This window comes from Apostichopus japonicus, chromosome 21 (assembly GCF_037975245.1).
Source record: "Apostichopus japonicus isolate 1M-3 chromosome 21, ASM3797524v1, whole genome shotgun sequence".
In the NCBI taxonomy this organism is placed as follows: Eukaryota; Metazoa; Echinodermata; class Holothuroidea; order Aspidochirotida; family Stichopodidae; genus Apostichopus; species Apostichopus japonicus.
In genome coordinates, this window is record NC_092581.1 from 412041 (window position 1) to 427615 (window position 15575).

Genomic DNA, 15575 nt, shown 5'->3' on the forward strand with positions numbered 1-15575 from the left:
TGCATCTAAGCACTTTCTATTTTGAAATTACTTAGCGATATCATTTAAAACAATGCTGAATGGGGGGAGGGCGGGCGGTCGCCCCCATCCCAAAAGTCGTCATGTTCCCTGACGACACGGTCGAGTTCGAGACCAGTCACAGTTGGTTTCATAGCACAATTCTACACACGAGTTATGATAGACCATATATAGTATATATATATAGATCATTAGTGAGAGAGGAAAATGGAAACGTCAAAAAATGGAGTTGTCGGTGTAAGGGGTAGGCTGAGTCACACTTTTACGAAATCATTGATCCGTCACTGGCTACCCTTCAGCGCTGTAATGATGTCACTGTTTCTTCTTTCTCTTCCCGGTGTCTTCGCGTTTTTCTTTTACTCCCTCCTTTTCTCCTTTTTCTCTCTTTCTTCTTTTTCTTTTCTCTTTCTTCCTCTCCTCCTCTTCTTTTTTCCCCTCTTTTTTCCTTTTTTCTTCTCTTTTTTTCTCTCCTCTTTTTCTTACCCGGGGGGGCGCGCGCCCCCAACGCCCCCCCCCTGGATACGCACCTGTATATATATATATAGTGAATCTAAGAGAGTATCAAGCTGTAACAATTAGAGTTTCAAGTAAGACACAAATCAAATCGAATGGTGTATCCAACCATCCTGATACGTCACAGCTGTTTACTTTGATTGAACGAAGCTACCTGCTTATCCACACTGACTTCCTACAACTCACTTCTCACTGAATTATCTCACTTAATAAAGCGTATTAGCTTGGTACACATATGATCAAAAACCTCATACATTAACTAGCGACGCCATCGGTTGGCAATTAGCATAGTAAATGCTAGCTATGTTTGCCCAGATCTTTAAATGCAAATAAGGCTAGTTGGTCTGCTGCACAGACGTTGCAGGCCAAGTGAGTTGGAATTTTTGCATTTTGAAATCTTACCATATTGTCCAAATGTCTCATCATGGCTTCAAACTCCAGTTTACTGACCTTCACTTTGTGTCCTGTCTCACTGACCCCACCTGCGTCCTTGGCAGTCGCTTCGCCGACCTCGTCTCTGACTTCATCCGGTAGGTGGATGACATTATCCAGGCCTACGGCATGTATCTGTCACGAATAATTAGCATACGGTAAAGCGTTTGAATGCAGTTTGTTGCTACATTATCGAACACAAGTCTTACGAGCGACTCTTTTAATCTCTCTTATTCCTCCTTTGTCGTTTCTCGTTGCCGACTTTGCTCTGCTGGTCCTAACAATACTAAGGAGATACTTATATTTGTCATCTTGTATATGCCATCCGAAGAATGAAACTCAACAATTTCATATAAGAGGACGACAAAATCGTACATGATTTGCCGAAGAAACCATCCGTTTGGCATTTATGCTTCAAAAATACAAGACCCACTAAAGAGTCGTTTTTAGCTTAAATCTGGTTTGAAATTTCGTCCTTTTGATGAAACCTTTGAATCCTTCTCAATTGAAGCATTTTGTCTTCCATCTCTCTGTCAAGGGACAAAAGAGCTAAATACTGCCATTACAGAACAAACACAGAAATGCAATTCTCCTTCAACAGGCAAATATTTGAGCCAACTGTCTGTCTGGGCAATAATACTTCATTTGTTCCTATCCAACAAAATTGTTTTGTCTGTCAACAAAACTGGACCAAACTTGGCTATTTGATTATTTGCTCTTTAATGAACAAAAAGATGTCAACTTCTCTATGGTGGATATAACCAATGCCTGGATTCTGCAAAGCACCTTGATAGCCAACAGGCAAAAGCATTATGTACAATATGTATGAGGTACAATAGAAGCATTGTAACACTATCAGGAAAACGGATGTTTGTGTTTATAAGCCTCTTCTCCAAACGATTTGATACAGAATCCTGTGGACGCCTGCGGGCACAAGCTGAGCTCATCAAACTTACAAAGACCCTCAGGAGCATCCCAGCTTTCCTTTCATGATGTTAGTGTCATCACATTAGTATTTATAATACGCTTTCTGGCCAAGGTGAAGTGCACAGGCACGGCAGTATTTGAATATACCGCGGAGGATTGAAAACTGAAGCCTTTCCAAAATCTCATCGATCATATTCATAGACTTACTGTTTTAGTATTCTGTGCTTAATACTCCCTTTTGAACAGATATTTATTCCTCTTGAATTTTATTCAACTTTTATTAGCAGATTGAATTTGAGTTCGCAGAAATAAATGTTTCAGTTTTTGAGTCGGACTAAATTTATTCCAGTCCTTGCAGCCCGACTGAACTTTATTAACATTAGACTGAAACTTGGAAGAAAATAAATTTTATCCCACAGCGATAGGCCTAGGCCTAAATATCCAATAATGGATGTTCAGAACTTGCTGCAGTAATCCAAGAATATGGAAAATATTGTTGACCCATCGAAGACCAAGCCTAAAAAATGTGTTATTTATTGGATGAAAGATCAACAAGTTAGTACAGAGTCGGTGATGGACAAAGAAAATGCAACTGAAAATGCAGTCTGCTTGATAAAGTGGAGAGGAAAGCGGCCGTATTCTAGAAAAATCATCAAAATAAGTGGTATGTTGACCTTTTTTCTGTTTCATTTCTATGTGTAATCATATGAAACTTTCTGACAGTGGCACAATAACCAAGATCAACTTCTAATTTTATCCTGTCTTGTGCAACGATTAACAGCATATTTGCAGTTAATAAAATTAATAATCAAATTAAAATAAGACAAGGCTACATGTGTAGAATATTTCTTGTTTAGGCCTAAACTTATAAGGTTACTACAGTTAAGCTTATTCTTATGGGTGCATGGGGCAATACCTATGTTTGGTAATTATTTGGACATTCAGTACTTGGATTAGTTTCCTAGTTTTACCTAGTCAAACTTCACGTTCAAGTCTGACGTTTCTCTTACCGTACTACAGAGATTTTACTTACCATTGAAATAGCGTTATAAAAATGCAAAACATTTGAGTGTTGGGCATGCAGGGTTTAATGTGATTACATTTCTGTTTTTCATATGTGGTTATATGCAATGGCCAAATTTTTTATCATTTTAATAATTATTACAGGGGGGGGAGGGCTAGTAAGGTTATATATAAACTTTGTGACATGTTGTAAGACATGTGTAAACATGCTTGCTTGCAAAAAAAGTGGGGTCTAAAGCCACCCATCTCTCCCTCGCGTTGCGACGTCCATTATGCACTGAATATTATATATTATATTTTCCGTTTCTGGTGGGTGGTTATTGTGCCAATGTATATTTGTGCCCTATCATTATTAATTATTTCTATTTGTTTTATGTTCAGAGTACATTCACAGTATGTGTGGCAGAAACCAGTGGACAGAGCCACAGCCACAAGAGATGAACAAACGGTTTGCATGAACAAAACGGTTTGCATACAAGTGCATGAATGCTACAAGATACATGAAATTGAAGAAGCTGTATTTTATTTTTGTTTTGTTTTGTAATTTTATAGTTGTTGCATAAAAAAGGAGACTTCAGAATTCTGGTTATTCTCATTATTTGTTTGGAGAGTTTTAATCAATAACTAGGACAACAAGCTGGCCAAATTCCTAACTCTCCTTACTTGGAACTGATTAGCATACAAGTATTCAATAAGTATTTGAGTAAGTATTCAGAAACCTGTTAAGCCTTCATAAAATAACTAATTAGCATACAAGTATTCGAATACTAGCGAATAAGTATTCGAGTAACTATAAGTATTCGTCAGAGCCAAATTATTTAAATGAGCGAATACTTATATGTAAATGAGCTAAGTATTCAAATAGCTATTCCAAATCTACTCGAATACCTATTCGAATACCTATTTGAATACCTAACAGGTATTCGAATACTTCACTCATTTACATATTTTGGCTCTGAGGAAGGCTTATAGTTATTCATATTAGTATTGGAATACTTATTTTGTACTGTGTGTTATATGGTAAATTTTCTGAATACTGAGGAAATCTTTGAATACTTTTTGAATACTTATCGAATATATTTGTGTAAGGTAAGGGTGGCTTTATTAGAAAGCAGATAATCCGCTTTGTAACGACCATTATTTGTTACCCAGACTCGACAAAAAAAACCACACACACACCGATTGATAAAATTGTAGGTTGACAAAACCCAGACAACCAGCTCTTGATGCTGCAGGGAGAAGAGAGGACCAAGTACTCCCATTCCTGCCCATCAACACCCCCCACTTCCCCCACCACTTGTAATCCCAACCCACTAGTAAAGTGTGTTGCTGAACCTTCAAGACAAACAAATAGAAAACTCAATTATGACTTTCATAAAAGATCTCTAAGTGAGATTTTTCCCACAGTTTCAACTGGTAGCTTTTCTAAGGATTTACAGTAGCCAAAAGACCCTGGATTCCAAGGTCAATAATGAAACACATCTCCCAGGTGGGTAACCTTGCCCTTGGGGTCAGACATCAAAAGGAATATTATGGGAATTTTATCGATGAATGTCAACATTATTAGTGCCCATACATGTTAGAAAGCAAACATCTCCCTACTATGCCTTAATCTAAATCCATAAATCCGATTTGGAGTCGGCAAGTCGCATCAAGACTAGCAATTATTCCAGTCAAACATACTTCTTCAACCGCTGTTCTTTTCGTTTCATGGAGCAGGCTTTGCTATTGCAGGTGACTTTCTGCTGTTACTCAGAGCCTAGTTTGACTCGGAGAAAAGCAAACAAAAGTTTGTACAGAAGCAGAATCTTCAGAGGTGGAGAGAGTTAGAAGAGTGTAATGACTACATATTGATACAGAAGTAGACTACGCTAATGGCAAAATCAAGTTCCGTGTAGGCTAGGAGATACAATCATTCCCAAGACAATAAAAATTCCAAATTGATTATATTGTTTGGAAACAGTTTGAAAATTTCAGATAACTTTTCTCAGAGGAGAGGGTCATAACAAAGATTAACTCAATCCATACCATTTACTTTGTGTTTGGAGTTGACTAATCTTGTCCATTTTCATCCCTCAACCCCCTTACCCCATTCCCGGCTCTTTAGAAAACAGCTTAAAAAAGGAAAACTCTGTAAATTTCACAGGTCTCGAAAATATTCTGAAATGGAGGAGAATGAACAAACTGTAATATAACCAGAGAACATTTGGCCTCACACTGCTAAGTTTTACAAGCAATCCGACCACGTTGGACCAAGTCCAGCTAATTCTTTACCTGTATCTCGCATGCTGCTACACAGTTGAGGGATAGGAAGTACGCCTCCTCTATGGACCCACCACAGCAGACGATACCATGGTTATGCAAGAATAGGATCTTGTTTTTGATGATTTGATCCTCCTGTTCCTCCTCGACCACGATCCCCGTGAAGTCATAGTGTAGAGATCTCACCACAAATCAAGGCTTCTTGACTCATCGACAAAAGGCCACACTTCATAGTTGAGACCTGTCAAGATTCAAAGCAAAAAATTCAAAATCCTCCATATTCTATGACATCTTTGCTTTTAAAGATTTGCTTTGGTCAACAACTTGCAGGAAGGGTAATGCTAGGCAAACATATTGAATATTCAAAGAACATTTAAAAATCCTCCATAATCTATGACATCATTGCTTTTAAGGTAGTTTTTTTTTTTTTGTGGTCAGCAAATTTATAAAGCCAACTGGGTATTAATCAAAACAAATCGAAATGTGACAAGTCAAGCTAAAGATGTTAAAGAAAATGATCAAAATCCAAGTAAAGAAAAAAGGAACCTGCTCTAAGAATCATGAAAGTAATTATAAAGGTGGATACTCACAGCAGCGGCTGCCGAAGTGTGCACATGTTAAATGCATTTAGTACCTGGTCTGGATTTATTATTACTATTGCTTTCGCAGACTTTTAACTTTGAACACTATCTATCAATATGTAGCAACTGCTTTGAAGTTGATGAGAAAAACATCTTTTGGCCGAGAAGCATCCAACATTGGGGTTATTCCACTCATCTCCAGAAGTTATCTGTTGATCCAAAAAAAATCCCTTAGTTCATTTTTGCCTTTAAATAAAACAGTGAGTGACTTAATTATTTAGATTACACAAAAGAAGGCAAAACTATATCAAGAAAGACAATTGATCAAGTTAGCCATTAGCTAGCATTTGAAAGCAGTAGAGAAGACCAGCATATGCAGAGAAGTCTCCTAGATAATTGAAACAAACACTGTTGTTCTATAACTCTATAAACACTACCTGGCAATTGATTGGACATTGTTTATATGTAAAGGATTGGGTGGTTAGAGGAGTCTGGTTGCGACATCCAAGGGGGGGGGGGGGGGGGAGATATAGTATGGCAAGGGAAGGCAGAACTCAGTTTTTCTCTTTAAGCGCTGGTATTTTGTTCCCCACTAGCAAGCTCTACATCAAAAAATAGGAGGAAAAGGAAAACAAATGTGTAATAAACAATGCTTGATAAAATCATAAACTAGCTTTTAAATGTTGGAACACTCCTTTAATGCTCAGAAAATATTAAAGAGTGAATGGCTTCTTTAATATTAAGGAGTAGAAGGCTCTTTTAAATGCTTATGCCATGCAACCCACAATGCTTCTCATGTCAAAAATTAACCTTCTATTCTAAAAATCATGGCTATAACCGACATATGATAAAAAAAAATAAGATATAAAATCTTAAATTTGTCCAAAATCCATAACTATCTAAAAAAATATTTGCTTTGTCAATAGATGATAGATAAAGGGAATCAATACAGCTTATTTATTACAACTCTAAGTGTGCATATGACCAACTAATCCCAATGCCATGGAATACTATTATGTACCAACGCCAACAACAATATGAACACAACAGTTACCTTTATCATACACATGGACACGGCCATCTTATACTACAAAAACTTGTGATAAAACTGAGGGCGTACTGGCAAATACTGCAGAATATGTACAACCTATCTAGCCTTATGCTGTCTACCAACAGAAATCACCTACAACATAAAAATGAAATGCAAGCAAATATGAATACTTGTAACGTCTTCTGTCACATACTGAAATAATTATTGGATCTAGTACAGTAGTAGCAGGCATATCACATAATATAATACATGCTTGGACCTAAGATCTTTAAAAAGTGAGGAACAAACTTACCTGATTGTACCTGGTCTCCATAGCTGCCCTCAGCATACACTGCAAACGTACATTTTCTGCAACACCTAACTTCACGTCAAACTACAAAAAAAGCATCATATCAGTCAAAATCTTAGAAAAGTTACAAATGAAACATGTTATTACCTCATAGAGCTTTTGATGATAAACTGACGCAGGGAAAGTTAATTAAAAATAACAAATTTTTTTGGATATATACATAAATCTTAGGTTTCGTGTATAAACTACATTGTCAATGGTCCTGACCACAAACTTTTTCAGGTTCCTTACCCGCAACTTCCTGGAGTTTTGAAGGCTGAAATTGCAAATAAACTAGTGCATATCCCTACACCAGTTTGAAGGGTCACATTGCAAATAAATTAATGCATATCCCTACACTAGTTTGGAGGGCTGAAATTGCAAATAAACTAGTGCATATCCCTACACTAGTTTGGAGCGCTGAAATTGCAAATAAACTATTGCATATCCCTATAACTAGTTTGGAGTGCTGAAATTGCAATTAACTAGTGCATATCCCTACACTAGTTTGGAGGGCTGAAATTGCAATTAACTAGTGCATATCTCTACATATAAATAGACCTATCAAAAAGCCCAATCCTTGAGATCAATTTTAAGTTGGTCTGACTTCATGAAGTCAAAAAATTGGATAACCAACCGTTATTGGATAACCAACCGTCAACCTGTTGACACTGCTCCTTGAGGAGCTCTTATATATTCTACTCTCTAATGATCTCCGAGGTTAAATAGAGTGTGGTTTTCACTACATCTTGCAAATTGTATTATTTGAGACACTAATTGAGACAACATTTAGCAGAAAATTTTATTTTGTTCCAATTTTGGAATACTTTTTCTGCTGGAGATCTCGGCAACGACGTCCTGCGACGTTCGTTAGCCTACAAGATTGTTAGTATGGATTCTGCGACAGTGGAGAAATTAAAGGAGTGTAGCATCAGAGTTGCCGACAGTTCATATAAAGATACTGAGATTTTGTATGCTATCATGAATGATGTTGGTAGAGATGGAATTGCAAGTTGTGTGAAATCTTTAGGATGCTGGATTATCACATTAAAAGCAAAGGAACAAGCTGATCTTACTGTATTTTGGACAGTGGACTCCTCGTGAATGGGAATCAGTTTCTACTGGTGTCAACAGAACGTTCCTAACTGTTAGTGTTTTCGGAGTACCTTCATTCATACAGGGCGAAGATCTAACAGGAAAACTTTGTGAGTATGGGTGTAAAATAAGAGGCGAATGGAAAGGAAAGACCTTCCCCAGATTCCCAAATATCGGGAACGGAATACGATATGTACAGTTAAAACTACCTGAAGAACACAAGAGCTTGCCTTACGCAATTAGAATTAACGGGATTAATATGAACTTAACGCACAATGGTCAAACTAAGGTATGCAATTTGTGTTTGGAAAGCGATCACATCAGGAGAAACTGTCCTAACTACAAATGTTAAGTTTGCGATGTCCAACGGCACCGGGAAGCTAATTGCCCAAAGGTCAGATGCTTTAAATGCCAAGAACGTTTGAAGAGTATCGCCATGACAACACAGACACTGGCTCGACCCTAGATACACATGAAAACGAAACACAATATCAGTCTGAGGGATAAGTCACTGGGTCGGTTGAACAGGACGATCACGCTATTCAAGAAGCTAACGAGGTCAGGGCACAGAAATCCGAACAAAACACGGATTCAACAGCAAAGAAGAACAATAACGCGAAATCCAGACACCCGAGTAATCCTAACCAAGAGTTAAAGAAAACCCACCAACAACAGCGAACTGAACAAAAGACGACATTGCCAACACAAAAAGTAGTAGAACAACGGAGAACACAACCGGAGACTGGATCTCAGCGGATGGAGGGGGCAAGCACACAAAGGGGAAACATCCAACCCCACAAAAGGCAAATATCCCTAGACGAAGACGGCTTTCAAACTATCAGACTAAAGAAGAAAACATTTATTCCTAATCTCAGCAGAGCGAGAAATGTCAGAACAAAGGATTCTTCGGCCGAACCTATGCAAAGATGATGGCGTTCATGTTATACGGTACATTTATTTATTTATAGCGATGCAAGCTGCAAAATACCTTGAAACAGGGGAGGAAGCTATCGCATGCAATTACTACGATATTGATTCATACAACAAGATGTCTCGCGAACACATATTGTCTTTATTCCACCATAATAGTCGAAGCCTTAACAAAAACTTAGACGACATAACTACATTTACGTCTCTATTGAAGGATTTCTCTGTCATTGGATTTACCGAAACCTGGCTTACTGCAGATATATCCCCCTTAATCCATATCAATAACTATACGCTTGTTGAAAGGCATCGTCCCGAAAGGAGAGGTGGTGGTGTTTGTTCATTTTTCAACAAAGATCTAAATTTCAAACTCAGAAACGATATAAGCATTTTCAATGATTCTGTCAATGTTCATAGAGGTTGACATAACATCAGCAATGAAAAATTATACCATAGGCGTAATTTATAGGCCTCCAAAAAGTTCACTGCATATTTTTCTGACACACGTAAACAAAATTTTAACCCAACTCTCCAATGAACGACATAGTGCGTACATTATGGGTGATTATAATATTGATCTTGCTGACAATATTAAATCTGCTGACTTTTTAAACTTACTATATGCCAGTGGATTTTTTCCTACTATTACCAAACCTACCTGTGTGGGTTGCACTTCTGCAACTGTTTTAGATAATGTTATAACCAATGATGACTGCAAACTAATAACTGGTATCTTTGTAAGCGATCTCAGTGACCATTATCCAATATTTCTCCAAACTGCCATACACAAAAGTAGACAAAGGGGCCCTATGTATGTAAGGAACTACTGCAAGACAAATGTACAGAATTTCTTCTCAACAATCCGAGATGCTTCTTGGGAAAATGTTTCATCCCAAACTGATGCACACATTGCCTATTCTAATGCCATATATAATCAATGCTTTCCTGAGCAATGTGTCACCAAATCTAAGAAACGTCGAAAGAGACACCCGTGGATTACTGCAGGTATTCTAGTTTCTATCAAAAGAAACGATAAGCTATTTAAAAGACATATTAAGAACCTGTCTGGTGTAAATAAAACTATTTATTCTCAATATCGTAATAAGCTCAATCATGTTATCAAATTTTCTAGAAAATTATATTTCAACAATAAATTTTATAATGCGAGGAGTAACCCAAAAGGCACATGGGATACCATTAACCAATTACTCCATAAAGGTCGTAAACAATCATCGTATCCCTCTTCTTTCAAGGATGGTGACAAAGAGATTAACACCGACCATGATATTGCTAATAAAATTTAATGACTTTTTCGTCAATCTGGGGCCATCACTGGCAAGTAAAATCAACCACAAACGTAAATCACAGGAATCTGTTAACATTGATGTTAACACTCATTCCATGTTTTCTCATCCTGTCAGTGAGGAGGAGTTGTTAAAAACAGCAACCTCTTGCATGAAACCTGATAAAGCAGCTGGATACGATGATTTTAAGCCTGGCATTGTAAGACAAGTTATCTTATTTATTACCAAACCATTAACCCATATTTGCAATTTGTCGTTCAGTACCGGTATTTTCCCTGATATGCTAAAAATTGCCAAGGTCATCCTTGTCTTTAAGAAAGGGGATTCAGAAAACTTTGAAAATTATCAACCTATATCACTATTATCATGTTTTTCCAAAATAGTTGAAAGGCTTCTGTATAATCATATTTTTAACTTTATTTCAAAATATAACATTTTATGCCAGAAACAGTATGGATTCCGTCCTGAACACTCCACTGAGCTAGCACTAGCTGATGCCATTGACAATTTGTATAGTAATCTTGACAAGAATAGTACCTGTGTCAGGGTTTTCCTGGACCTCTCAAAGGCCTTTGACACAATAGACCACACAATTCTGCTTAATAAATTACACTGTTACGGCATAAGAGGAACCCCCCTAAAATGGATCGACAGTTACTTAGCAAACCGCTACCAATATACATCCTACAAAAATGCTCATTCCCAACCGGAGAGAATTCAATGTGGTGTGCCACAAGGCTCTATATTTGGTCCATTGCTTTTTATCCTATATGTTAATGACATTACCAATGTTTCTGATAAAGTTAAAGTTGTTTTGTTTGCTGACGACACAAATATTTTCTTCGTATCACAATCGAGAACTTTATTTCATATTTAAGTATCAACTGAATTAGACAAGTTCAGCGACTGGTTCGCTGGCAACAAATTATCATTGAATATTGATAAAACAAACTATATAGTTTTTAATACTTATAAAAATTTTACATGGAATGCTGATATTACTATGGGTGGTAAAAGACTACAACAAGTCAATAGTACTAGATTTTTAGGCGTATATATAGATCATGAACTTAAATGGTGTGACCACATTACAACTGTCTGTAAAAAAGTTGCAAAAAACACCAGTGTTTTAGCTAAGCTTAAGCATTATCTGCCACACACATATTAAAGATTCTCTATCAGACATTAGTCCAGCCACATATTACGTATTGTTGTAACATATGGTCTGGTACTAGATATACCAATCTGAATCCCATTTGTATTACACAGAAGAAAGCAGTCCGCCATACAACACATGCCAAACCAGAGGGACCACACAAATCCTCTTTTTAAGCGTTCTAAGTTGTTAAAAGCTGATGACATTATTAGAGTTAACCTTGCTACATTTGCTTATAAGGCCTGGAATGAACTGTTACCAAATGCTTTTAATGACTACTTAATATGTAACAGTGATATTCATCATTACAATACCAGATCTTCAGGCAATGCACATTATAACAGGTATAATTCTACAATGGGGATGTTATCACTGAGGGCACGTACAATCAAAACTTGGAATTCTCTATCAGGCAATATTACAAATAAACCTTCTGCAAAATCATTCAGAAGAAACTTTATTCAAAAAATTATTGCGTCTTATTAATTGAACATGTTCATTTTTTCTTATATATTTAGTTCACTTTTTCCTTTTCTTAACAGGGAGTCCTCTACTTTGTTAAGCCATCTGAAGATTTTTTAGAGGACTTCCTATCACATTGTATATATTCACGTGATAAAACAAATAAATCAAATCAAATCAAATTTGTGAATAGGACTGCATAATGCAATTTTAGCCTAGTATGTTAATTATTTAATGTCTATTCTCCTCAAGATGAGCTTCATTCTCAAAAGTTATACCTGAACTTACATTTTATGCCTATGTTTGCTAGCTGGGTCATCTACTTGGTTAATTTCAGTGGAACAGGTGCCCCCAATGTTTCTTCTCCTCTTTTCTGCTTGCATGTGTTCCTCTCATTCCTTAATTTGTCCATCAACTTCATGCTCCAGTACTCCTGTTTCAAAAGGAATTATAAATAATATCGAATGCTCTATGTTCACATACTAGGTAATCACCAATCACAATAAATCCCATTCCAACCCCATAGCTTCAAGCACACACACATCTAATCAAATACAAGCACATGCTGTTTGAAAGCCGTTATTTCCTATTCACAGTTGGTTTGGTCTACCAAACACTCTGAAATTCTCTACAAAGACAACGATGCACAGAGCTGACCTTGGCAACCTAGCATAAGGAACTATATTTTACCCAGCCCAGACACAATAGCATGTGCATATCAACATTACTTACTACAGGATGAGCTCCAGGTATATGGCTGCCTTTCCCAGGAACGGGTACCCCCGCTGCCTCTGAGTAGTGGGCAGTTTAAGTGCAGCTCGTAGATTGCTCAACAGCATGTCCCTTCCCAGTCCTGCTGTCAGTACACTACAACCAGTTTGTACCTACAGGTAATGAAAGAAATTAATGAAAAATAATATGGCACAAAAGAGGGGTATAATTAAGAAGACACTGCAACTGCGTGGCCTCTCCAAAGACTTTCCAATTCAGGCAGAATATGATCATATCACAACCCTATGAGTATAATGCAAGAAGTAAGACTCCATTTGCTCCAACAAGCCAATGCAGAGATGTAATAGTTGCGAATGTCACCATGGATACATTTGTTATTGATTACCATCACAGTAACAAGTTGTGTTTAATGGGTGAAATGAAAAGAAGAAGGGATCACAAGGTACAATGTCCAGGCAATGAGAGCTGTTCAGCAAAGATGCCCTATTTCGGAGATCATGAACAAAATGGTGGAAAGATTTGTGAATCCAAATTACTTACAGCTAAGAATCCACTAATGGTCAAGTGTCTCACAACTGATGCTGATGGCAAGGCATGTAAAGGGTTCAGTAGTACAATGGCTGTAACTACTCATTCTGAAAGTGAACTTAACCTGTTAGATCAAGTTCACCTACTCAAGTCACTCCGCAGAGCACTGACTATATTAAAGCAGTATTCTCCTCTATGTTCCTGCAAAAACTGTGACTAAGAAGCACTTGACAATCTTATAAATACCTGGAAGAAACCATCACTGATAAATTGGAGTGGGATGAACATGTAAAACGTACTCTAGCAAAAACTAATCAGCGTATGTTCCTATTACAGAAGCTTAATTTATTCAGACTAGACCAACTCTCCATTTCTCTATTCTATATTAAAATCGGCAATCAAGACCACCATTACATTCTGTTTAGCAGCGTGGGGTGAAAATACTACTGCTACAGACATGACCAAGTTAAATAGACTAGTTTCTAAAGCAAGGAAAGTTTGTCGGTCACATTACCTCAGTTCAGTAGATGAGTTGCTTGTCAGAGTATCACAGAGTAATATGAAGTCAATCATGTCATCCCAACATCCTCTGGGGCATCGGGTAGATTACAGCAATCAAACGGGCAGACTAATTGTCATGAGATGCTGAACCGAGAGATACAGGCGTTCTTTCTTGCAAAGGGCTATTCTCAATCTTGCCAATGAATTATGTAGGAAATAGGCCAAATATATGTGTCAGAACATGGACTTAGTAGTCTTAATTTTTCGTTTTAAGAATCAGATTTTTATGTATTTCGATGTATTTATGAATGTCAATTTTTATGGTCAATAAAGATCCTTATATCTTAAATATCAAAAGCACTTTATCAACATGTTTAGACTGCCTTGCAAAAGTACTACAGTGGAAATCATTCACATTGCCCAAAGCATTCATTTGTATGCAAGAGGCCAGGAAGTACACATTTCCATGTATGCCAAATGTTACAAAGGGTTCTCTGCTAATATCGCACACTGACAGCAGGAAGCTAAACAAAATACCTGAGACACCCACCTGCAGCAAACATTATGGTCCACTCGTTTTGAGACTTAATTCCACTCAAATGTAGATACCGTCAATTAGGCTTTCACTGTGACCAATCCAAAACATAGTACCACATTTTCATGCAATGGTCAGTACAGGGACTACAGTTCCATACACATAACATATAATGTGCCTGGAGAGTCCATAGCCAGGAAGATGGAAGGTGCAGTATTAAAGGTGAGCTCAAATAGTCCATATATCCAGACTCTGAAATAGATGCAAAGAAAACAGCAATGTGATGAATTACGTAAGAGAGGCAGCTAGAGCATACAGAAGGAAGAGAGCACAACTCAGAGAGAGAAAGTACAAGCTACATGGTAGAACTATAAACATAAACCAGTCCAGTATCTATAAGAAAGATCAACTGATTCATGACCAGTTACTCTAGGATGAAAAACTACACTGATGATAAAGATGACAATATTTATCAGTGATGGCAGTAATTTGTAAACTGAGTCTATCCACACTCACTGTTATGAGTTAAAACAGTATCACTCATTCAGGGAAGTAGGCAATCAAGCTGATGACCATAAACTTGGCAAGTGCCATCAAACTTTCAAGGCTTTCTGCTGTGTTGCACTGCAAGATACTGTTGAGAGATGTGACATCTCTCTCCACATGTAGGCTGTTGTGGCATATGTAGGAGATGTCAAATGGTTTGGTCCTTAAGATTTCTTTACTTTGCACAATACTTTGAAGAGCATATATGTCAGAATGTGGACTCTGCTGTTAGCATTGTGAAAATAATGCCATATGCTGGTGCCCCTGGCTTACTGATGGTGTAGGCACCTGTCCACATTCTGCATCCCTTTGTGTAACTTGCTGGGGCTAACGTATGTTTTGCCAACTTTTCATTTATGTCATCAGCCCATGCCATCCAATCTGAAATTGCAAAGGTGTGAGCTTTCCAGTTACATATTTCTAAATGTATATAGGCCTAAGCTTATTCTGAATGCAGCTTGGGGCTCAGTTCAGCTGATTCTTACACCACATTGAGTAGTAATATATGCTTTTAAACTTCTGACTGTCACTTTTGCTCTACTAGGTACACTGCACAGAGAAGGCTACTCACCAGATGAACAACTTCACTATCAAATAAGCTACATGTACTACTTAGTGAGTGTAAGTCTGTGATGGTATAAGCTCTGAGGTGAT

The 15575-nt window shown here is 37.4% G+C and overlaps 1 protein-coding gene across 3 annotated transcripts in view; it reads right to left on the bottom strand.

Annotated features, from left to right (window-relative positions):
- Positions 1-15575, bottom strand: part of LOC139962702 (gamma-adducin-like) — a 51154-nt gene that overhangs the window by 31488 nt on the left and 4091 nt on the right. Inside the window, exons 5-11 of one of the 3 annotated variants that reach the window (XM_071962908.1) lie at positions 14391-14627; positions 13854-14033; positions 12812-12963; positions 12368-12512; positions 7100-7180; positions 5188-5965; positions 934-1098 (exon numbers count right to left, since the gene is read on the bottom strand). In XM_071962908.1, coding sequence (XP_071819009.1) covers positions 934-957 — 24 coding nt within the window. In that variant the 5' untranslated portion in view covers positions 958-1098; positions 5188-5965; positions 7100-7180; ... (2 more) ...; positions 13854-14033; positions 14391-14627. Of the gene's footprint in view, positions 1-933; positions 1099-5187; positions 5966-7099; positions 7181-8211; positions 8343-12367; positions 12513-12811; positions 12964-13853; positions 14225-14390; positions 14628-15575 lie in introns of those variants that run through there. The other 2 variants (XM_071962909.1, XM_071962910.1) reach the window with 2 other exon arrangements.